Source organism: Hibiscus syriacus, unplaced genomic scaffold (assembly GCF_006381635.1).
Source record: "Hibiscus syriacus cultivar Baekdansim isolate YM2019G1 unplaced genomic scaffold, ASM638163v2 tig00011079_pilon, whole genome shotgun sequence".
Classification (NCBI taxonomy): Eukaryota; Viridiplantae; Streptophyta; class Magnoliopsida; order Malvales; family Malvaceae; genus Hibiscus; species Hibiscus syriacus.
Window position 1 is genome coordinate 537,782 of NW_024062242.1, and position 25,701 is coordinate 563,482.

Here is a 25,701-nt window from a genome sequence, read left to right on the forward strand (position 1 = left end):
TACGGGTTTCATGGGTCAACATTTTCTCACCATCCTCTGCTCAAAATTTTCTTTCTTTATCACTTTCGAATCCTTTAATGGCGAGTCAGTTGAGAAGATCTGGAGGGAAGAATTGTGCTACAATTATTATTTTCAATATTCCAGATTGTCTTCATTATCAAGGTCTTAGGTTATTGTTCGATAAATATGGCGAGGTGGTCGATTCGGTTTTGTCCGATTTTCTAGAGTGGAGGACGCGAGGAGGGCTATCCTCTGTGCCGATAGATCTTGGATTCAAGATAAAAAGGTTAGAGTGTTCATGGCGAGATTTCAACCTCGTGATGTTTTCTGGAGGAAAAAGTATTCTGGTTCAAATTCAGCTGTGGTCAAGAGCAGTGAAGCAGATGTCAAAGAGGCGCCAATTATTGGTGTAGTTGACGAGGATAAGCTCATTACTCTTAGAGATTGTTTGGTTGGTTGGAGTAGAAAATTTTTAAAAATGAAAGAGCTAGCTGCTATTATGCACAAGGAAGGCATATTAGTCCCGAAAATTATGAGGTTAAGTGGTTTAGCTATTTTGATTATATTTGAAGATGAAGAGAGTAGAGACTATACTCTAAAAAATCAGATTGGAGCGTTGAATAAATGCTTTGTCAAAGTGGATTTGTGGTCGGAAAACTTTCAGTGTAGCAGTCGACGGGCATGGTTATCGTGTAAAGGGATCCCTCCGTTTGTGTGGTGCCATTCAGCTTTCAGGAACATAGCAGAAAAATGGGGAGCTCTTATCTCCATTGACGAAGGAACCGTTAATCCTGGCTCATTTGATAGGGCCTGTTTTCAGATCATTACGAACCGCAAAGATCGATTGGAAGAATCCTGTGTTTTGAAAGTTGGTGAACAGTCTTTTACAGTTTTTGTTCCTGAGTTTGAACCTTGCTTTAGCCCAGATTCCGTCTGGATTGATTCGTCTATGTTGGAAACGTCAGTAGCAGCCCCGTTGCCCACGGAGGGGGAGCTTTGTGGTGTCTCGCCGTTTAAGCCTTCCGAGTTGGTGGTAGATGCTGGAACGATTTCTGGAGTTAATCTTGATTCCACTAATATTAAGGAAGTTCAGCTAGAAACTCGAGCGTGTTTTGAAGGCACGCATTCTGGTGGTGGTATGTGTGGTTCAGGTGCCGAGGATGTAGGAAATGGTCCATGTTTCGATGAGGTAAGGGCTGTGGAAATTGTGTCCCCGACAGTCCGTTACGGTACAGCTGCGCATGGGTCTGATTGCCAGTTGAGCGGCACTTTTAATTCTTTGGAGGTAGCTAGGGGGCGCAAGTGGGGACTAATGTGCATGGGCATAAGCTGTTGTTTTGTGATAACCCGAAAAACAGTAATGGGGAAGCTACGCTCGGTTCAGTTGGCCAAAGGAGTGCTGATTTTAATATTTTGAAGGAAGCTAGTGGGCTCAGGTTTGGAAGTGTGTGATGCTAGAGTTGATAGTGCAATTTCGAAAGATGTGCAACACGTCTCTTGCTGTTAGTGGGAGGCGTTTGGCTCCAATTAGGAATGTTGGTTCTCAGCAGACCAAGGTTTTATTAAATAGTAATAGGTTCCTGGAGTTCCCGATTGTTAGTTCGGTTAGTGGGACAGCTGTGCACGAGGATCTGCCTGCTGGTCAGGGGATGGGGCTGTCGAATTCTGAGAAAGTGGTTGGGCGTTAGAAAAAAACAGCTTTGGAGGAGAGAAATGCTATATTTAGTTCTCTCCGAAATTTTCAAGAAAAATCCTCTGCTCATCAAAGGAAGCCTCGTTAAAGTCAAAGCAAGAAGTCTCAGAGGAAGGTGCATGGAGAGGGAGTTTTTTCTGATCTTGAAGGCTCTATAGTTGGAGTTTTGGATGGTCTTTGTAGACATGTCGAGCTAGAAGAGGCAGTTAGGCAGAAGAGGCAGTAATGCGGAAGAAGAGTCTTGTACTCGTTGAGTGGAAGTTCAGGGCTTTTTGTTTTTGATTTTGGATTTTATGGTTTGAGTCAGCTGTGATATTCGGCTTCTGCTGTAATTGTTTTGTTTTTGTGCTGGTTTTCGGGTAGTTAAGGTGTTAATTCTGGTCGGTCATTTTTGTGACTGTCGGTTTAGCTTAGTTGAATTTCGCTGTGTTAGTGTTGCTGTTTAGGGTTCTTCTGGCTGTTTTGGGTTGTTTGTTTATGTTGGGGGAGGCTTTTCTGGTTGTATCTTATGTTTCCTATGGTTATGAAATCTTAAGGCACTCTTTTCCTCCTTCCGCTGATTAAGGAGCTTTTCTACAAGCTCTCTTAATCAAGGAGGTTTTTAACGAGGCCTTCAATTCCTATAAAAAAAAACATGGGTTTTTTTTTTTCCAGTTAAGATTAATATAATTTTTGATCAGGTGATATATAAAATCATAAGTTCTCAGTTTTGATGAAAAGTTGGCATTGCATTTTGATTTCAACCTGCTTTGACTAAGTTGTCAACTCCCTATCTAAAATTTTATATCCAGATATTGTTCCTTTTTGTTGCAAACTTAATATACTATTCAACACTATGGTGATGATGAGATTGACCTGGAGATTACGTCCCAACCATTGTGTTTTTGCTTGATATTTCATTGCAGTCCTTGGTGTATCTTGGGAAGCTGATCAGCAAAGTTGCAGAACTTGGTCTTCCTGACTGGTTTGGTCGAGTTAAACTAATTGACTGCATTTGCAATTTTATATTACTCAGTCCTGAGATCGGCCAGGTGATTATTTTTGGATCCTTCCCTTAGTGCCCCTCTTATTTCCGTGTCTTAGATCAGACTGAAAAGTACATGCATCATCTAAAATAATATGTATGAAAGAAATGTAGTGGTGATATAGTTTTGTTTCCTTAAAGATGCTGTGAAAAATCTAAAAAGTTGTTGGTCATCAGCACTGTGAAGGTACTTCTGGATGAGAAACATTATTTAAATTGAATGGATTGATTAGGTTTCTCTTTCTTTCTCCACATGCCACTACACGGGGAACTTTTGCTGATTCATAACCATCTACAGGGAATGATTGAAAAGCTGCTTTTCATGCTTCATGATCCTGATTATCGAGTTAGGTACTTTCTAAGTAGGCACATTGGTGTTCTATTCCAGACCTGGGATGGCCATGGAGAGCTCTTCCATGATATTTGGTGAGTTTGAGTTCGTGTTCGAATATATCAATATACAGTGGTTACTACTTGTTAATCGTTAAGACTGACATCCTGCCTGAAATGTTTTGGCAATACTTGAAGAGGCCATTATTATATTGATCTGCCCAGGATACCCCCATTTAATATATGCCAATTTCCTTTTGTGACCTATTCAATACTCTCCCTCTCACATGACATGAACTTCACATGTAGTCATAAGGTCATATCATGTGACTTGAATTTTGCATTGTAGGCATAATAGATCTTTAACCGGGTGACTAATGAACGGGGATAGATGCATCCAATTAGATTCCTCCTCTGTATGCATCCACTTTAAAACAATTTAGCATTTAATTGATAGGCCCTTGTAATTGTGACGCACATGCCAATTATTTTGAGCCAGATATTTATTCTTTTCCTTTTAGTTGAGAAGTATTGGTTTTAATGCTGGTAAAGTTCTATTGTTGCAGTGGCTGATATTGCTATCTTCATCTCTATATTATTGTGTTTTAGCACCATAATGATACAATAGACATCATCCTCTATATGTTGTCTTTGTTTTTGTTGTGGTGTAAATTTTCTCAATGACTTTTCCCTTATTTTCTCCTGCATGCTATATGTGTACTATTGATTTTTATTTTAAGAATAGCATCCAGCATAAACCAAATAGCAATAAGAAGAGAGTCTCATGTTAAATTTATGTGCCTAAGATACCTGAAAGTTAATAGACGTTGTATTATTTTTTAATTCAGTAGTTCTCATTTGAACGTATGAAGTTTTGTGTGGAAAAATTGTTGATAAAGTTTCACGCTGACTGGATGAGTTCTCTGAAATCTGCTAATAAGGGCACTGTTGAAAAATGTCTAAGCATCTTTCTTCCATTTTGAACATTAGAATTACTGTCAAATGGCTAAAATTTTATGTACATTATTATCTGAATAGAAAAGAAAAACGTTTTCCCTTGCACATTATAGTTCTATCTTATATTGATATCCGTAGGCATTATTGAGAAGGGTATTTAGTATTATTATATGATTTTAATTAGGACATATTATTACATGTAGGTTCTATAGTTCTCTTCATTCTTTTTCTTTCCCCTCCATTAACATGTATATAATGATCCCTAATCATAAAAAAGTAACACATCAAACTGTAACTGTTCCTTTGCTGTTTCTGCAGTTCTAACTTTGGCATTGAGTTGGTCTTTTACTCCAAAGAAAAGCTTGTTACAGCTCAGGAAGTTCTTACTGCAGGTCCACAGTCCCGTCAAAAAGTTGAAACTGTCATTATTACCCTTATGCAGCTAGCTTTGCATAGTGAGAATATTGAACTAGAGGTGTGACATGGTTTTGGTTTGTTAATATAGCACCTGCACTTCTTGATCAATTTGTATGGGATTGAATGGGTTAATAGAATGTGCAACTTAGATAGACATAATGGTTTTATTCATTTAATATGCAGGCTGTTTTCATGATGTGTGCAGTTTCTGCCATGGATCCTTGTCAGAGGTACAATATCCTACCCTTATCCTTTTGTGATATTTTCCAACAGTTTTGTTCCTTTGAGTGGAAATCTTTTTGCTTCAGGGAATTAGTAAACACAGCACTTGATAATCTATCGAGAAAGCTACAGTATATGTCAAGAATGAAGGTGAGCGGATTTCCTTCCTATTAATGAACTAAGATTGTTGATGTGAAACAGTGATAGCTGTGATTTGTATTCCTTAAGGAGGTTTACCCTGTGGAAATGCCCCTCTTTATGGACCCCTTTATAAAGCATTTGATGGATATTGATCAGGGTTTTAGCTGGTAGATTTATGGGGTTTGTTTGCTGGAAGTTCTTTGAATTTCCTAATTATCTGCACCCTTATTTGGCTTTAACTTTGCCGAATTTTTTTTCCCTGTGCAGTACTTGGATGAACTTATTGGATCCATTTTATTTTGTTGGGTTGCTTGTGGTGTCAGCATAGCAGCCCTTGTGGAGGTAACATACCTGTTATATATGTAAACAAAACACAATAAGTAGGTTCTTCTGTAGACAATTGAGTGTCTCTTTTCACAAATCCTATGTTGTATTCGTTTGTTGTTTTAGCAGCATTTGTGCTTTTCAGATATGTCCAATCTCAATTTTTAATATGTAAACAAAACAAAATAAGTGGCGTCTTCTGTAGACAATTGAGTGTCTGTTTTCACAACTCCTACGTTGTATTCGTTTGTTGTTTTAGCAGCATTTGTACTTTTCAGATATGTCCAATCTCATTTTTTAATTTTTTGCCCTCATTTTCTAAGGTAATAGTTTTTTATGTTTTTTAAAAATGTTGCTAAATTAATTTGGCTTGGTTTGAATTATATCTTTCTCTTGTCCTGTATATTAATGCTCTGATAATCCGTGGAAGTTACTGAATGATTTGAGGTTTCATATGTTCCAATTAACTCATCAGTTGAATGGCTAAAATCAATTACATTGATTTTGCATTGTAAACTTGACTAATATCTTTCTATTAGGGTTGTTTGATTTGCTTTCAATTAAGGAATGTGAAAAGCGTGTTCTGCATCCTTATTTATGTATGTTCGTAATTATTTTTATATACAATGACCATTTTCCTTTTTTCCATTTATTTTTCCTTTTGAATCTAAACATTTTCTGACCATTGGTGGTTATTCTTTGCAGATACGACAACTTTTTGTATTAGATGCTGAACCTAGTTACTTCTTGCAATATTGTTTCCATTGGCTTCTTCCAGCTCTATTTATTCATGAGGACAACTCTAACCTGAATTGGGTTTCTAAGGTAGGAGCAAATTCCATGTTCCATTGCCTTTCTGCTTTGAGTAGATAAAGACAGTTTAAGGTTTATTGTTATGCCTACAAAGTAATCTTAGAGTCACTAATCAACGTGTCTTCTCTCCAGCAAGAAATTAAGGTTTATAGGTGGTCTTTGGTCAATCTGATATAGGTTTTGTTGTATACATGCTAGTCTCTTAATGTTATCTATCCAGATTTCTACTTAAATACTATAGTTTGTTTTACTGACATGCTTAGTTGATTTCAGATTGCAGGCCAACCTTTGCCTGTTATGGTTAAAGAACATTTTGTGCCGATTTTTTCAGTTTGTATGACACTGCATTGCAGTAAGAGCTCTGGTTTTGAGAAAGGAGCAATGGTTCTTCAGAATTCTATTCTGCATTTTGCTGAGATTTCTGAGAGTGAAAGAGATAAACTCATCAAGAAAAATATGGTATGTTCCGTGTAAATTTGATAAATCCGGAGATTCGTAATAACAAATTTATGTGCAAAACCTTTTTAAGCTGGTTTTAGCATGACCACGTTCCACTGTCCAAGATCACTCACAGGAAAATTTTTGTTATTTCTTTTACTTTGTTATTGTAATATGTATTCATCAATAACAGTTCATGATAGAAAAAATTAGGGGTACAATCTAGAACCAATTGTAACAAGTGGAGGGAGACAACTTGCATGTATGTCTGCAACAAATTGAAAACTTTTTTTATGTGGGATAACAGCATTTAATGAGGCCTTCCATTTTATCCAAAAAAAAAACCTAATGGATTTACCACGTAGATGGTGAATACTGAGTTGAGTAACATTCAAAAAGCATTTTCAAAGGAGAGTTGTTTTAGTTACTTTCATTTGGATAGTATTTTTGTGAAGTGTTAGGTCTGTTATAGCCCCTTTAATCATGTATTCAAAGCATTTTAGTCCTGCGTTTGTTTATGAAATCTCAGTTATTGTAAATCATTTAAATTTCAGGACATATGTTCTATCATCATGTATCATGATCACATCGACTCTAATGTATGATGTTTTCCTCTTCTTTGTGTATTTGTAGGTGTCTATTGTAAGCCATGTTCTTTCTCTTGCATCTTGTGCGTCAGAACCTATTATTCCTTTTTTCTCCAGGGATAATATTGCCCGTGCAATTCAAACAGTTGTCGATGGATTTTTGGAAATGTGTGTTATGTTCACTTTGCTTTTTATTTATTATTCATTTTGTTATATTTTCTTTGTTTTATGACAAAATTCTTCTTTGACTCATGTAGGGATGGTCACTGTGCAAGTATCAGTGTTATTGACAAGATTAACATTTTTCGTCCTGACAGAGTTTTCATGGTGAAGATGCTTTCTTATAATAAGCATTTCTATTCAAGGAGTTTTCACTGAATAGTCTTCCTAAATATGTGTCATTTTCACTTTTGTTTTAATTTTGCAGTTTATTGTAGAAATGCATTACAAAATTGCTGCAGCTATTCATCATAGGCACAGATGCCATCGGTTAGCTTCCATAGAGGTGCTTATAACCATTCTTGGACATAGAGCTGCGCTTTCAAGTACTTTCAAGTGAGTTGCAATTAAGTACTTAATGACATAATCAAAGTTTTATGTGTATGCGTGAGACATTTGCATGAGCTTCTAAAGGTTTTGTTCTAGCAATATGTTTGTGTGGAATTCCCCTTTATTGTTGTAAACTGCATATATATAAAATATGTATTTGATGTTTGGTTGGTTAATTGTGGATTCAGGGTTTTTCTTAATTTTTATGTTTTCTTCTCTCTCCATTCAACTTTTTCTACGGATTTAATGGTGAGATGCCATATTAGAATTCTTATGTTGAGTTGCTTGCAATTTTAGGATGTTTGGACTGGGGACTTTTATCATCTGAACTATTGCTTTGTATCCCATGTTTCTATTTCTTAAAACATCCTCCCCTTCGGAGTTGCTTTGCAGAATAGTTTTGCACTTGCTCAAAGACAATTTCACCTATATTGCAATCTTATCAAGCCTGGCATATTTGTAAAACGCAATTGATGTTGATTAATGTTTATAAAGTGGAATTTTTTTTATCTTTTTTATCTTTTCTTTGGATTCTTTTATATCCAATAATGGAGTTGTGTGAATGGGTTAATTTCTCTTAGGCTTCTTTTGCCAAGTTTAATTGTGATATTTGGTGCTTGGATTCTCAGAAATGTTGTTTGAGGGTTCGGAAGAATTTCAATCTACTACACATACTAGTTTTGGCGTGAGCAGTTATTAATTAACGTTTTGTGCTTTAATGAATTGAATTCTTATTTGAATCATTTTTGAGTTTATGCAGTTATCTTTTCAATTTGATTGGGCAATTTCTTGGTTGTCATGCTTTACAAGATCAATGCTGTCGTATAATTTCTTCCTTACTCAAAACTTTTAAAAACAACCCTTCCAAGGAAACTGTGGGCGTGCTTGGTGAACAACTCCAGGTATTTTATTTTTTGAACCCTTTAAAGCTTACAATTTATTAACTGGACGAAATCTCTATTCTCAAGCTGTTTACTTTTGCAGTTTTTGGTGTCAAAGTTGGTGGCATGTTGCATTCCTCTTGAAGCTGTTGGGCAATCTTCTGCATCGGGATCATCTCTTGTTTTGTCTTTGCTTCTTGAGCTGACAGTGGATTCTGATCCATCTCTTTATGATTATATAAGAGTAAGTATCTTTGATTTCCTACCATGATGTGGAGGCTCTATAATTATGCCTTAATTTGACTGTTATGAAGTTTTCCAGATACATGTGATATTGTTTTGTATGACATCTATGCTAAGCCAAGAGGCAGAAAGTTTTATGGTTCTCTTTCAACTTTTGGAAGCTACGTGTCCATTAACTTATTTATGGAGTCTTCTATTTCAGGAATTGGAACCCTTTCCTGAAATAGATATCTTTGAAGGAATAAGAAACTTCCACAAGGATTTGTGCCGAGAATACTCTCCAAGAGACCATCTATTGAAGGCAAGACTGAATGAATTCCAGCTAAACCAATGTATCATTATATGTGTGGTTGAATGGTTTCCTCACTGTAGTTTTCCTGTTCTTTTTCTCCGTTTTTCTTCTGATTGTTTTCAGATTGTGAAGAGGTCTTGCTACCTTCCACCAAGATTACTTTCATGGAGGTTGATGTCCTTTCAAAATATACATTTACATGCTGTTGATTCTTCAAATTGAAGAAAATAGAAACCTCTTACTGCTAAATGACTCACTATTACCAAATTAGAATTTATAAACCGATTGCTTTCTATAATTAGAATGGAGTCAGTTGAATCTTTAATATGATCTTCTGTTAAGATGCTTCATGTTTGCTTGGCCCTTGCAGTCTACAAGCTCTGCACAAGAAGCTACTTGCAGGGGAAACATTTCAGGGAGGCAAGATTACTGAAGATTTTGTGGATGATACATATTGGCATGGAGATGGAGAAATTGTGCATGCAGTTTGGACACTTGTTCGCATGTGTGCTTCTAATGATTCTAGTCGGATTAGAGGATTGGTGTCTGATTTAATATCCAGGGTATTTATGTTAGATTGGCTTACACCTTCACTCTCTGATGCTTTATGTGAGAGCTTACATGATTTTCCCTGTACTTGATTGTGGTTGTAGGTTGGCATAGGAGATCCACACTCTGTTGTTTTTCATCTCCCTGGAGACTCTAACCATATACATGGTCGTGCACCCCTTAGCTGTAGTGTTGCTTCTGAAATTATATTTTCCATGAGGTCTAGTGTGTCTGAAGAGCTTCTAATTGCACTTTTGAGAGTTTTGAAGAAATACTTAATGGATGATTCTGTTCAAATAGTTGATATAACGTCACAAACTCTAAGGGTGAGTTCAAAAAGATATGTTTCCCTCAATTTTAGGGTTAAGTTTCCATTTTTAGGTTCTATCCAATGATATTTTTTCTTTCTTTCTGTTTTTTGTCAACCAGCATCATTTGACTAGGTGAGCAGTAATGACAACATAAATTCTACAATCTTGCTATATTGCCTACAAAATTAATTTGAACCTTAGCCGGAAAACAATTGCTGATGCATTTATAAACTACGACCGAAGATAAATTCTGAGTGGATAGGACCAGGGAAAAGCGTGTAATCTTGTTAAGATGGTAAATTATTTGGTGATGGTGTTCGTTAAAATAATTCACTTGGACCTAATTATCATAATGTAGTTAGATCTCCTATTTTACTTGGTATTTTGGAAAAGAATAACTGTTTGACTCTATTTCCTCTCATAATTATCTTGGACTTTTGGTCCGTATTATTTTAATTTGTTCTCTCCCTCTCTTCTTTTCTCTCACCCCACACACTTTTTGAAAATATTAATTTTGGCTTCTTTGATGGTAAAAATAAAATATTGTTTATGTATTTGACTCACTTTTCCTATAGGGAATACTGTCAACTGAAAGGGGTCAAAAAGCTATGTTATCATTTGATTCTAATGAAAGATCTCTGATCGAGGTAAGCGTTCAATTCTCTGGTTTGATTGCTTATTATGCTGTTTAACTCTAAACGTGACAAGTTCCTTGAACTTATGATTGAAGATAGGAGGAACATATTTCCCTTTTTTGATAGAAAGCCCTTGATTCTACTTCACTTTAGAAAGGCGCTTTAGAATTATATTGTGGCCATGTTTCCACAGGGATAGCTGACTTCTTAAAGATTTCAATCTATATCAATTACATTGTCTTGTTTAGGTTGAAAATGGCGTGTCTTTGATGGTTGGATGTTTTATCATTGTTGAAATTTCTGTCAAATTAGAAGGTTGCTCTTTTTCTCATTGTCTAATCCCTAGACAACCATGTGAACGTTCCTGGACCATCTAACTTCACATGGCTTGATGAGGATGTTTGGACTTGAATCTGATCTGGACCTCCAATGCCTGCTAGTTAAATAGAGTTACCTGTTATTTAATTAGGAGGCATCTGGAGGTGCTGCTGCGCTAAAGCTCAGTTTGTCTTCTGTCAGAAACAATTTGTGAAATTGCTTTCATTACCTATGCATTTGGGTTGAATATTTTAGTGTCATAGGTGCTGTTCCCTATCCTTTTACAAGAAACATTATTCTACAAATGAAGCGTGCTTAAGTCCGATATATGAAATATAAGGTCACTTGTACTTGAGTCTGATAGAGATGCAGCTGCATTTTATTTAAATTTGAATGCTTACGGTTCTTCTCTATTACTTTTCTGTTGTACTTAACTGGATGCTGCTGATTGTCTCCTGCTAATGATGATATGCCCCTTTCATTGTCCTGATACCCGGTTTTATTTTTTGAAAGTTTAATGCAAATCTTCCTCTCTCATATGCTTAACTATGCTCTCTGTCCTGTAGGTTCACTCTAAAGGAATTAACTGTGAGCTGGTGGAAAAGATATTAATGGATCTGGGAAAGAAGTTTAAAGGTAGTGCATGGCTAAATAACTGAAAATTGTTTCTCTTTGCTTAAGAAAGTTTTAGTGGGCTTTGTATGTTGAATGAATCTTATATTGTAGGTTTATTATTATTTTTATAATTATTATATATTTCATGGCTATATTTAGATTTTATAAGATGAAGAAATTAATTATTATGGTTCATTCTTGCTCTAGATTAGTTTCAAGTTTGTCAAAATCAGATAATTCATGGTTGGAGATAGTGTGCAAGGGTTTAGTTCCACCAAAAGTGGAGATATTCATTTGGCAAATTATTCATCAGAAGTTGGCTGTTAAAACTATCTTAATGAGAAGAGGAGTCAAAAATATTGAATCCCCTTTATGTGTGTTATGTGGAGTGGAACTAGAATCGGTCAGGCATTTATTTTTTTCTTGCGTCCAGGTTTGGCAGATTTGGGTCAAACTCCTCCGTATGTGGAAAGTTAATTCAGTTCTCCCTAATAATCCGAAAGGTTTCATGCTTTCTTGGTCGCAATTAAGACCAAACTCGTGTATTTGGAGATTTATCCCAGGAGCTGTTTTGTGGTATGTCTGGCTGTGTAGGAACCAGATTGTATTTGAGAAAGGCAAGTTGAATAGAGCTAATTTATTTTTTTGGTGAGGTATAGGGTGGCTTCATGGTTTTTAGCTAAAAACAAGGATGTGTCTATCCAAGTGGACAGCCTTGTGGGAGATCTTACTTTGGCGGATTTGCATAAGTCCCCCTCTAACTTTCGATCGTCAAGAGTAAAATGGTGCCCTCCTCCTACAGGTTATTTTAAGATGAATGTTGATGGGGCTGTTAACTTTAATTAGAGAAGAAGTGGTATTGGTGGAGTTCTTAAAGATGCCGAAAAGAATAAGCTGGTTTCTTTTTCTAGAGCATTAGGACCTTGTTCTCCTATTCTTGCTGAGATTTTTGCTATCAAAGTGGGGTTAGAAGTGTTTTTTGAGTCAGTTTGGAGGGACAAAGGAATTCTGATTTTGGAAAGTGACTCGTTTCTTGCTGTGAAGTGGATCAACAGCCCGAAACTTTGCCCCGTTCACCTTGTTGATTTGATTACAGAAATTCAAAAGATAGTTGTGCAGTCTAATGTTATCATTAAGCATATCAGCAGATGTACTAATGTGGAAGCTGACTGTCTAGCTAAGTCAGGAATTGGTTAGTGAGTGAGGAGGTTGTTATTTTGGGTAGTGATTATGGTATATTATTTTGGTTATGGTTCTATGTTAGGTAATTTTATGTAATGTTTGGAATCTTATGTAATTATGGGTTATTAATATATTTAGGCACTCTTTTCCTCCTTCCGCTATTTGTCTCCTTACAAGAGGCAACTATGAGGGAGGTTTTTAATGAGGCCTTCTATTCCTATCAAAAAAAGAAATTAGTTATTATCATCATTGTAAACTTTTATTTGGGGGCATTGGATGATCAGTGACTGCTTTTTTAAAATGCAAATGAATTTTTTCTTTTCAATAAGAGAAGCATTTGGAAGCTCATGGCTTTTGTGCTAGAATTTGGTTTCTATGGATTGAGTCAGTTGATATTGAGGAAGGCAGTACGATGGGTTCTTCCATAGTATCTTCAGATCCAGGCCCTCCAACTTTGCTGGAGCTTATTCCTAGGTCTTGTAATTCGGCGGTAGTCAAGTTACTTTAGGAGGGGTTTGGTTCATTGTTTCAGGCATTTTGTTGTACTGTTTTGTGTTGTATTCCAGGAATTGTTTAGGCGTTAAGTCTTCTTTGCTGTTGCTAGATTGGTTTACAGCTCAGCCAAAATTAAGACTGTGTTAGTACCTTTGATGGTTTAGGCTGAGCCTGTTCTGTTGTTTAGGGGTGTCTTTGGGTTTTTTTGGTTTTTTGGTTTTTTTGGTTATGTTGGGGGTGTTTATCTGGTTGTATCTTATGTAATTTCTTTTTGTTAATGAAATCTTAAGGCACTCTTTTCCTCCTTCCACTGATTAAGGAGCTTCTCTACAAGCTCCTTTAATCAAGAAGGGGGTTTTTAACGAGGCCTTCAATTCCTATAAAAAAAAATAAGAGAAGCATTATTAGCATGAAAAATGAAGTGTAACTGCAAGGAAAACAATCAAAGGAGTAGTATGCTCTAGGATAGGTAGATCCAACATCGTGCTATTAATAGGCTTTAGGCTAATCCCTTCCAGGGAACCGACTTTCCGGATGCATTCTGTTTTGTTTAGCTGAAACCTGAAGCTGCCATATTTAATTTTTGATTTTTGGTTGATTTCAGTCCTGGATAGTAATATAAATTTTCTGTTGGTTTTTGGTTTTCCTTTATATATGTTCATTCTATGTTATTACAGCTGAAGACATTTATCTGGAGAAGTCTACCACTTGGATGACACATGGTAAAACTTTTGAGAAGTGGATATGTCCACTTGTATACTCATTAGTTGGCTACTGCAATGATGTGATCCTAAGGTATTATTTTCTTGCACCTCTAGAAATGTGTTATGGTACGTTTTGAGATATTTGGATTATGGTTTAAATTGTGGTCTGGACTCTGGAATGGTTTTAAAATGTTGAGTTTGATTTTACCCACTTGGATTTTTAAAGGATCCACATCTATGGTTTCAAATAATTTTTTAGTTTTGCCAAATTCACCCAGCTAAAAACTTCTTGATTTTTAAATCGTAAGATTGTTTTAAATCTTTCTCCAATCCTATTTTTAGCCACAGTGCCACACAATGATCTCCATTTCCTGAATTTGAAATCAAATCTTAAAATTGGATATCCAAATTTAGGTTCTGAATGTAACCTTATAAATACATAATTCTAATTTCATTCTCTTGATAGCGTGCTCAAATTCCTAATTACTCAATGTGCTACGTTAAGATTATGCCAGGATGTTGTGCTGCTGAAACCGGAAGTTGCAGAGCTTCTTTTGCCCAGTGTTGTTGTCAATTTAGCTGGAAGAAAGGATGTTGATCATAATTTAATCGCCGAACAGGTTGTCTATTAAACTTTTAATGGGAGATTTTGCTAAACGAGATTGATGTTTTGCTATTTCTTTTTCTTTCTGCTTTTCTTTTTTTGGCCAAAGTTTTTGTTTTTCTTAGCCCTTATTTTAAATGGTGTTGGGATGAATTAAAATTTAAAATGTCCAAAGACAGAGACATGAATAGATGATTAGAGATACAAGGATTAGAGAGTAACTCTAGTCACAAACTACAGCTTTGTACTGTAACTACACCTCTTGCATTGATGCCTAGAATCCAGCCAAAACTATTACTCCCACTAGCGTTGAGGTACGGGTGGAATGCAGCAGCTTTTAGGCCAAATGCTTTTTCCAACCTTAATGATAAAGGGAACCTTTTCATGTTCTGTGCTAAAGGAACAATCTGATTCATTGGATTTTTTTGAGGAACAAGAGGGATGCATTATAGGGAACAAATGGCAATTAGGATGGTATAGATGGATGCATGCATTGAATGCGTGAGATGTTGATTTTTGCTGTGCAGTTGGTTGACCATCATATCATTCATCCATCAAGGATATGTAATACACAAACGGATTATATTATTCCTGCAACTATATATTTCAGTTATAAATTTCTTGTTTCTGTTGCTTATAACTCTTTTTTTTAGTTATTATTTTAGCGAGTTGATATTATGTTTTGAAATGGTTTCTAAATTCCCTTTAGGTTACTTTCTGATATCAGTGCTGATACTGTGTGATGTCTTTCTTAATTTGTTGTCTAATTTGCAATTTATGATCTTAATTGAAAACACCAAATTGGAATTTTTGTTTTGTTCAATGTGCAGGTTCAGGAGCATATATTTGTGGAGTCGAATAAGTTGATAAAGTCTATACAAGTTTGGCTGAATGCCCTTAATGAACTTCGATTTTGTTATGTTCTGGAAAGATCTTTGGGCCCGTTAAGAAAAGAACATTCGAAGGTACATATATCAGATTTTTTTTCTGTTTGGATCTGATGCTGCTATTCTTTTGTTGCCTCAGTTACATGACAATTAGATAGGATTAATGTGGAATTCCAAGGTTTTGATTGACTAGAGAACTTAGTTAAATCTTAGAATGATTATATAAGGTTTAGTCTTAGATTTGATTTAATCCTGTAAAGATGATAACTTATATGTATATATACAATGTACTTTGCAGAAATAATTCAATCTATTCATTTCTTGGTATCATTGCATATGATAGCCTGTCCGTGATAAGTGTGTTATCTCTAAAATGCGAATTTCATATCACACAATAGGTTTGTTATGCCTACATGTGAAGTTCATACCTTGTGGTATGTTTGTTGCCCCTACACGTGAGATGAAGCGGAGATAAAAGAGACCGTCATCTGTCAAAACAAATGTGGATATACCAAAAAAAAAATAGTCATTAAAGTTAGCGTATGTGGTTGGATGCCTATCTTAAAAATTAAAAATTAATGAATAAAACAATTTCCTTTTATTTATGTTATATAATGATTTTACAATTAGTCATTAAAGTTAGCATATCATTCAAGATAGCCTACATTTAATTAGGCTAAAGAGGGATAATTTCTTAAGGTTGATGGAAATCCTAGATTGAAGAACGTTGTCGAAATCTTTTGATTTAATGGAAAGACAGGTCTACGAGGATGAAACATTTTGTGCATAGGTGCCACTAAGAGTCAAGTCTGAGCTGTAATGCTAGCAAGTGAACTTTTTTACTCCATACACATGATAATATTCAATATCATATCTGTACTCAAATGTAACCAATCAAGATATGACATTTTTTTTGCTTGTTAGCATCGATTCTTCTGGACTTAACTTTAAATTTATGGCATTGTATCTGATTTATGGATGATTATGAATTCTATTTATAATCCACTTAAGAGTTTCATGATGATTTTGCAGCATTCTAAGCCTTCTAGTTTTAGCTCTAAATCCCATTCCCCAATGAAACCTAGAGATTCAGCACCTACATTGAGTGCAATGACCATGACAACATCTTCATGGGACAAGGTTTGCTTTTCGCTTATATTGTGCTAAAAAAATACCAGGACTGCATTTGATGCCTTTGCATATTTTTTTTTGATAGAAGTAGGAGATCTCATTAAAAAACCCCTTCGTAGTTGACCCATTCAAAAAGAAAAGGGTCAACCAGCGAAAGGAGGAAAAGAGTACCTCATTTTATTAATTACTCAAAGATACATTAGAAAACCTTTACATAACATCATACAAGGCTGACTTCGAAAGAAGCAGGAAAACCTGTTAAAACAGCCTATACTCAACCAATCCCTTCCTTTGCTAACTTATCAGCCTCCCAATTACAACCCCTAGGAATTAACTTCACTACCAGACCCCTGGACAGTACATAAGACTTAATTTCCTTAATTAAATTAGTAAAAAACACAGGTGCGAGACTGGGCAACTGAACCCATTCCACATCATTTTTACAGTCAGTTTCCAGAATTAATCTGCCTTTCAAAGCCCAAACAGAGGAATAGAAAATATCAACAGCTTTTCTAATAGCCTTCAACTCTGCTAATGGGGGAGGACCAGGACCTACTCTTTCTGAGAACGACGCTAGGACGAAACCATTAGAATTTTTTAGGATACCCCCGATGCCACCCGCCATCCCATCGTTTCTCACAGCACCATCGACATTAAATTTATAGAAATCAGTAGGTGGAGGGAGCCATTTCTGAACACCCCTATTTGTAGCTGTAAACACTTGAAACCATCTGCTAAAGTAGGATCAACTATAAGCGAATCCATCGGAATCTTCACTTGATGGAACTTAGCTAAGAACCACTTGACTAATCTGAACCTGACAATGAAGAAAAGGGAAGATCTGTCCAGAACCTTATTGTCGAAAACAATAGAATTCTTATGATTCCATATCGACCAAAGAACCACAGCTTGAATAAATTTCCAGATAATTGAATTAGCCACCATCAGACCAGGAACTGATTAGAGAAGAAATATCCCTAGGCAAAGCTGTGCTTATATTCCACAGTCTGAAAAGCTTAGTCCAAACCTCGTCAGCCACTGGGTAGACAATAAACAAATGTTGAACCGTTTCTGCACTTAACATACACATCGGGCAAAGCTCCCCATCTAATAACGGGACCCCGTGTTCTTCAACTGTGACTTAATTGCCAACTTTTGGTGAGTAGCTTGCCAAAGAAAGGATTCTATTCTAGGAGGGACCAACCCTGTCCATACACAATTCTTCCAAATAGGATTCACCACTAGGTCTTTAGTAATCACCTTCCCCTGTCCATGATAAAAAATCGTCCACTTCCTCTGTCAACTGAATGTTGTTCAATTTGATCATTAATTCCAGTCATTGTTCCAACTCTCAATCACATAAATTTATTCTCGTACGAATATCCCAAATCCATCCATTCGAATCATAACTGCCAAAATCTCTAACCCTTCCCGATTTATTTGGGGACAATATAAAGATTCTTGGAAACTGAATTTTCAACGGTATATTATTCCCAAAAGAAATTGATTTGCCATTTCCCACTTGAATTCTAGAATGCGATCTAAACCTCTCAACAATCGCGACATTCTTCAAGAAGCTTCTAACAATTCCTTTCCAAATCCAAGAGTCTTGGGTAGAATACACCCTACTAACCGACATAGTCATACTATCAATGTTATGTTTGCAGCAAATCAAATTCTTCCACAGTGTATCCTCGTTAGCAAATTTCCAAATCCATTTCCCTAACAAAGCCCGATTAGTAAGATTTAAATCTAAGACCCCCAAGCCTCCTTAAATCAGACGACACACCGTTTGCCAATTCACCCAATGGATGCGCTTCTTCTCTGAACCGTCCGCCCACAAAAATCCAACCATCAACGAATTCAATTTCTGACTAACTTTATTCGACAGTTTGAATACTGATAGGAAAAATATCAGCAAAGAAGTCAGAACTGATTTCAGAAGGACCAATCTACCAGCCTAGGATAATGCCGAAGCTTTCCAACCTGTCAATTTGTTATTAAACCTCTGTCTAATTGGTTCCCACAAAACCTCTGAATTCTTCTTCGCTCCTAACGGTAATCCTAGATATACCGTCGGGAAAGAACCCACAGAGCAACCTATGGAAGATGCCCAATCATTTAGGGTAGGTTCTTCAATATTGATCCCATATAAATGACTTTTCGAAAGGTTTAGATGGAGCCTAGCCATCAAGCTAAAAATTCTCAAAACTCTTTTAACATTTCTGATTTGCACAATGGAAGCGCGGCAGAAAATTATTAAATCATCTGCAAACTGAAGACGCGACAACTGGCAAGAGTTAGCTGGCCCTCCAACAGTAAAACCATTGAACAGTCCCATATTTGCCACTTTAATCAACATCAAATGAAGTAACTCCCCAACCAAATTAAACAGGATTGGAGAAAGGCTGCATCCTTGTCTTAAACCTTTAGACATAGTTAACTCCTTTGTGGGGGTACCATTCAACAGAACAGAAACCGACGCAGTAGATAGACAATACGAGATCCACGAACACCATCTTGCACCAAATCCCATCTTCATGATTCGGAGTAGGATTGGCCATTCAATCGTGTCATAAGCTCTGCGAAAATCTGCTTTAAAAACACCTTTCTGCCCTTTTTTCCTCCAATAATCTATAGCCTAATTAGCAATAAATGCAAAATCTAGCAACTGTCTTCCTGGAATGAAGGCGAACTGAGATGAGCTAACAATATCTTCAACACACGATATAAGTCTCTTGGATAATACTTTAGACAAAATTTTATACATACTGGATTTATTTTCTTCGGAATTAAGGTACTGAATGTATGATTGACATCGTGCTCCCATTTCTTTTTCTGATAAAAATCACTAAAGAACTTCATCACTAAAATCTTTCAAACTAGGCCAACACTTCTTAAAAAATCCCATAGTGAGCCCATCCGGACCAGGCGCCTTATTACTATCTGAACATGAGATCGCTTCCCAAACTTCTTGTTCTGAAAATTGCACCTCTAGTCGCTCCCTTTGTTCATTTGTTAATTTGGAAAAACCTAGATTCAAATCCTCCACCTCCAGTGTTGCTACACTGTTAAAAGCCTTCGTAAAGAAATCTGTTACATGCTCTTTTATTTGATCTGGATTCGAATTCTCCTGGCCTTCAATAATCAATGAGATGGAATTCTGTTTTTTCCTGCTCGAGGCACAAAGATGAAAGAACCTCGTATTCTTATCTCCCTCCTTAATCCATTTTGCCCTTGACTTCTGAAACCAAATCCTCTCATCTATCCTGTGCATCCTCCAAAGCTCACTCCTGTAATGCGACAACTGCCTTCAATCTTGATGCGAGAGAGTGTTGTTTTGAAATTTTAATTCCATATCAAGAATTTTGTTCTCCAGCATCGAAATAGAGTCGGAAATCTCTGTATGCCTGCTGCCCGACCAGATTTTAATCGCTTTTTTTGTACCTTGCTAAATTCTTACTATGCCCCTACGATTATTTTCCCTGTTGAGGTTTAAGATTGTAGACCTGACCAACTCTTCAAACCCTTCTTCCTCTAATAAGTAATTGAAGAATCTGAGGTTTAGGACCCCAATTCAATCGATTCTCTTCTAAAAAAACCGGATTGTGATCCGAGAGAGACATAGGGCGAAGACTTTGAACTATGTTCGGGAAGGTAATCAGAAAATCGCCATTAATTAAATATCGATCCAATCTGATCCACGTTGGACAGTCCCTGTTGTTACACCAAGTAAATCTGCCACCCACTAATGGAAGGTCCATTAATTCAGTCTGTTGAACAAAGTTCCTGAACAGCTCAATTGTATGCCAATTTTGAGACTCCCCCATCTTCTCATCCGGCTGTAAATAGGAATTAAAGTCTCCCCAATGCACACCGGGACATTAAGGTCTACTACAAACTCCTTTAGCTCTTTGAAAAAAGCCTCTTTTTCTGCCTCAATAGAAGGATCATACACATTCAATACTGCACACTACCGTTGACGATTTGAATGTACCAACGATTGCTATAAATCTGCTGTGAATAAAAACATTTTTAACTTCAAACACATCCTCATTCCACAAACACAATAATCCTCCTGCAGCACCCACAGCTGGAGAAAAATTAAAGCCCTTTAGCCACAACCCCCCCAGTCTTCTTCTTAAATCATGCTGAAACTGTTCACGCTTGGTCTCCTGTATCAACAAAATAATGGGTCTGCTCTTCTTCACAAGTCTGGCTACTGCTCTGACTTTTTCATGTCTACCTAAGCCCCTAATATTCCACGATAGCAAGCTAATTTTTGACATTAAAATATATGTAACAGTTTACACAACCCAGTAGTAAAAAGAGGAAGCCTAAAACTTCTTCGAACCCCTCTTCAACTCCAGCGTCTCGATTTCCTCCTCTAATAATTGCTGACCCCCTTTAAACGTGATCCCCAACATATTACAAACCTCCCGAGTTGCATATTGTGTTGACCCAAATACAATATGGAGGACTACTTGATTAGTAAGCCTTTGCATATTGTGTTGACCCAAATACAAGATGGAGAACTACTTGATTAGTGAGCGATTTTGTTTTTAGGTTCCAGCTTGTGTTAAAATTGCAGAAGTTCATCTCTATTAGGCTCTTCCATTTATGGAAGGAGCTGTGTTTGCAACCTTGGGCATCTTGAAAAGAATTACTTATTTTCTAATTGGCTTGATAAGATAAAAGTTTGATCTAAGGAATGGTTCACAAAATTTAAGCATTACTTTGACTTGTTTATTGTTTTGTGTTACATGCTGAAATATTCTGTCATACTGTGTTCTGTGGGATCGAGTTACTGGGGATGAATGGGAAATTCAGATTTGCCTATGGTGATGGAACACTGAGGGAGTAGCCTTCCTCTATTAACTGAAATTCTACTTGTTTTATTACTTGGTAAATTTTCTCTTAAATAGAGGTACTAGATAACTTTGCTCTTAAATAAGAGCAACCCCAATTTCGTAGCATACTATGAATGTTTTATTTAAGCTAATAGATAACTTTAGAAAATAAAATAAAAATCAGAATAGGTACTAGATATACTGTAGGAAATAAAAATAAAATCAGAATCAAAATTGGAATCAGAACCAAACTCCTGCTACTGGTTTGTTGCGTCTAACATTCTGACAGTGGAGGTTATGAGTAGGGCTAAGCAAGTTTACCAAGTACAATTTAATAATCGTTTTTGCATTTTATTGAAAGGGATGGTTAGCTATAGGCTTACGCTGGTGGAGGTGAAGCACTGCTCTGGTAATGTGTGTACTTATTTGTATTAGTCATTAATAGCATCTTATGGGAGCTCATTAAAATTGTGAAGTGAGGACTTAATTGTGAAACTTTTTAGCTTTCTCATCTGGCTTATTTGTGGTAATGTTTCTTGTTTTTGCTTGTCCCCTCATAATGCAGTTAAAAGGTTCTATTTTTTTCTAACTGATAACACGTTGATGTTTATCACCTACTACCATTACTCGAAGTTTAAAGATTTCTATATTCACACATAAGTTATATTGATTTGTTGAATAGTCCAAAGCAGTGTTACCTAATTTGCCCCATCCCCACGAATCTCGTTTGGATTCGTTCGTTCCAATTCGGGATTCGTCCATGTGCCAAATTGTTAAGGAACACGTTCCAGAACGATCAAATTGCCATACCGAAAACCCATCATAGATAAAACAAAGGAAGATAAGGAGAAGAGTTCAGTGGAAGAAGGGGGGGAAAGAAGGGTAAGGAAGGCGGTTTAAGGGCCGATGTTGCAGATCGTCGACGGTGGAATCAACTGCTCTCTTTCAATCGGCATTTTAATTATCAACAGTGGAAGATAGGGGGAAGACCAGAGGTCCAGAAGACTGAAAGCTTGTGAAGAGAAATAGAGAAATAAAATTTGTGAAAAGAAAGAGAAAAGTGAAGAAGATATGAACGCACGAAACCCAATAAAAATAACAGCTTTTGTTTTAATATATGTATTTTCATTATTACACTTTCACATAGCTGGTTTATTACAAATCTAGTCCTCCTCTTTTATAAAAATTAAAATATTAATTCCTGTCAATTACTAATTAGGTCTCCACATAATTGACAGACTAATATCTCTAACTATTGACTACTTAAATTTGAGTCTCATTATATATAAATCTCCATAGAAGTATACCCCCAACGAACTGCTAACGGTAAAATTAACGAATTGTGATTTCGTACCCGTTCCGTGAATTAGGTAACACTGGTCCAAAGGATGGTCCAAAGTAGATTGATAAGTAGACAATGAACGTCAGTTGTGGGACAGTTTTTACTGTACCTAGAGTTGATTGTCAAAATTGTTTACTTGCATTACCATAAGTTGCTGCTCTAATTCTGAAATTTGGATGTGTTTGGTTTATTTTAGTCATTCTTTGTTGCTCCTTGATTTTCTTTTTGAGGTGAATGTATTATTTTGCCAGGTATATTGGCTTTCTATTGATTATCTCATTATAGCTAGGTCAGCGATTGTGAGTATCTGAACCTTCACGCTCCATTTCCTTTTAATTGATTCCACTTTTTTTCCTTTTATATCTTATTTTTGGAATTTATGTGCTTTTCTCTGAAACAAGGTTTTATATTTTATAGATTTGTGGTTCTTACTTCACATCCATGATGTATGTGGAGTATTGGTGTGAAGAACATTTTCATGGCCTCACCCTTGGGAGCCCTGACTTTTCCAATCTTGAGATGGTAATTTGTGGATAAAATTTTTTCTTTGTGCTTTTAAAGTTGGAAATAGGATACTCACACAGAATATATGCTATGAAGTTTTAGGTCAGTTTCTGGTGGTCAGTTTGTAAAACAATACAAGTAATAATTGAACCTATATGCTCAATTTTATATTTGGTTGTGTTTCTTTATTTGGTTGCCATGGGGGATACCTCTTCTAACAATTATCCATATATTGTTTTCCTCTGCAGTTACCGCAGCACATTGAAATTCTTATCTCAGCAATCACTCAAATAAATGAACCAGACAGCTTATATGGAATTATCCAGTCGCACACAGTTAGTCTACCTAGTCCATACAGTGCTCAATTAGTTCCTATGATTAGTTTCTTAATTTCTGTTCAATGTTCATTAAATAATTAGTGTAGTAACATGGGATATCTCAGTATATGACACATCTTAACGGTATTTGTCCTATTCACCATTGATTATCTCAGAAATTACTACCATAGTGGTTTTTTCTGGAATATTTCGAGTGAAAGTGAATCAAATTGTGTATCAGATCAGCTAAAGTTTTGCCAACTTAGTAGAAAATTTGTTCCGACTTGTTTCTGACATGTGGACTTTTCTTATTTATTTAACTGTTAGTCAACTGAATTTTTGGAAATGCATACATATAAGAAGTGTGCAAATGATGTTGATTTTATAATTTTGTTTCCTGCATATACATTTGGGTGGAAAAATTTCTCTTAACAGTTATCTAAATTCTTTTTTTTAATAGTTAACCTCCCAAATTATTACCTTTGAGCATGAGGGAAACTGGAATAAGGCCCTAGAATATTATGACTTACAAGTGCGATCTGAAGCCATAGCTCACATGGATGGAAGTTCTAGAACTTTGTCATTAGCAGAGACCCAATCTTCGTCTCAACCTCTGCTTTCCACATTGGAAGATGAGACAAAGTGGAAACCTTACAAAGGGGTGATTAGATCTTTGCAGCAAATTGGTTGTAGGCATGTGTTGGATCTATATTGCCAAGGATTAACTTCTGGGAAGGGTCAGTTTCAGCAGGATTTAGAGTTTTCAGAATTGCAGGTTCATTACATTATTATATATTCTCTTTGGTTTGGATGGTTGATTAAATACATAATTGGTCTCTCTATGGATGCAATAGTTTCTCACTCTTTTCCTTTATTGCCTGAGAAAATATTTGCAGTACGAAGCTGCTTGGCGTGCAGGAAACTGGGATTTCTCTTTACTTTCTGCAGGAGTTAGTTCTCAATTTCCAGAGCAACATGCTAAAACTCATCATTTCAATGAAAATTTGCATTGGTAATTTGTTTTGATTTTTTTTAAATGGGATTCTTAATTTCATATTAACATTGTTTTTACATCAAGCAAAATAACCGGGATGCTTTATTAGGAAAGGCATTTTGTGTAAATTTTTTGTTTTTGTTCTTTTCTGCGGTATCTAGTTCTGTTTTTCCTGAAGATATAAATGAACCATTCCTGATAGCTCAAAAACTTTACATTTGAATTTGTATGTCAGTTTAAAGGCCCTTAAAGGATTTATTAATTGGACAAAATAATATTATTGATATGAAAATGAATGAGATGAAAGTAAACTTGATAAGCACATTGATGAATGCTCCTAAGCTTTAGAGAACATAATGATATTCATGTGTTAAGCACACGTCTTTGAGGATTTTAGCTAACTGGTTTACAAGAATATGATGGTTTGAGTGATTCACTTTCACAAAAGATACAAGGAAAAAATGAACAAAGAATCCTAAAAGTCTGAGATGCCAGGTTGAGGCTCCTAATGTTCAGTACTCTTGCACCATCCACACCAAGTTTTATTAATGCTTTATTGTTTTCTTCAAGTGTAGGCTTTCCCCTATGTGCTGAGTTCTCATATAATGACAAAATGTCTAGATTTTAAATCTGAACTGCTAGTCTAGTAGATTTTTATATTATAATATAAAATTCATGCCTAAATGTTTATGCCCCTTGTATTAAGCTTACTTATATAGAGGCATCTTGCTATTATTAATGGTTAAGTGTCTTTCTTCAAGTGTAGGCTTTCCCTTGTGTGCTGAGTTCTCAATTAATGGCAAAGTGTCTATGTTAAATCTGAACTGCTAGTTAAGAAGATTTTTGATGCTATACTATGAATCAAATACCTAAATGTTTAAGCCCTAGTATTGAGCTGACTTATAGTTTCATGCATTTTTCCCGCTGATACAATGATTTTGTTTACACTTGGTGGAATGTCAGTTGTCTGAGAGCATTGCAGGAGGGAGATTCTGATGAATTTCAGAGAAAGTTGAAGCTTTCAAAAGAGGTTGCGCTAGTTCCGCATATGTTTCTGTTTTCTAGGTGCTTGACTTTGCATGACCTATTGATACACTTGTTTCTTTGGTCAATTGAAGGAGCTTGTTTGGTCTGTTTCTCATGCAAGTGAGGAAAGCACTGAGTTTATCTACTCTACAATAATCAAGTTTCAGGTACCTCAATATTGTTATGCTACTGATATGTAAAGTTTGGCATGCGGTATTTTCTTCTCATGGCCCAAAAGGCATTCTGGAATAATTCCCTTGTAACAGATTTAGGCTTTGAACCAATATTATTGTATAGTATTATAAGTACGAGAGATTTTTTTAATC

General features: G+C 36.0%; 1 protein-coding gene across 1 annotated transcript in view; it reads left to right on the plus strand.

Moving 5' to 3' along the window:
- Positions 1-25,701, plus strand: part of LOC120204566 (serine/threonine-protein kinase ATM-like) — a 91,788-nt gene that overhangs the window by 38,205 nt on the left and 27,882 nt on the right. Inside the window, 30 exon segments of the mRNA XM_039204626.1 lie at positions 2,599-2,724; positions 3,016-3,143; positions 4,323-4,479; positions 4,605-4,651; positions 4,730-4,793; positions 5,052-5,126; positions 5,814-5,933; positions 6,195-6,380; positions 6,993-7,114; positions 7,204-7,273; positions 7,374-7,501; positions 8,256-8,397; positions 8,480-8,620; positions 8,822-8,920; positions 9,035-9,081; positions 9,282-9,474; positions 9,565-9,786; positions 10,347-10,418; positions 11,291-11,360; positions 13,694-13,811; positions 14,226-14,340; positions 15,155-15,289; positions 16,244-16,351; positions 22,786-22,833; positions 22,952-23,056; positions 23,287-23,373; positions 23,816-24,130; positions 24,252-24,367; positions 25,313-25,379; positions 25,468-25,542. Of these exon segments, the coding sequence (XP_039060557.1) occupies positions 2,599-2,724; positions 3,016-3,143; positions 4,323-4,479; positions 4,605-4,651; positions 4,730-4,793; positions 5,052-5,126; positions 5,814-5,933; positions 6,195-6,380; positions 6,993-7,114; positions 7,204-7,273; positions 7,374-7,501; positions 8,256-8,397; positions 8,480-8,620; positions 8,822-8,920; positions 9,035-9,081; positions 9,282-9,474; positions 9,565-9,786; positions 10,347-10,418; positions 11,291-11,360; positions 13,694-13,811; positions 14,226-14,340; positions 15,155-15,289; positions 16,244-16,351; positions 22,786-22,833; positions 22,952-23,056; positions 23,287-23,373; positions 23,816-24,130; positions 24,252-24,367; positions 25,313-25,379; positions 25,468-25,542 (3,498 nt within the window).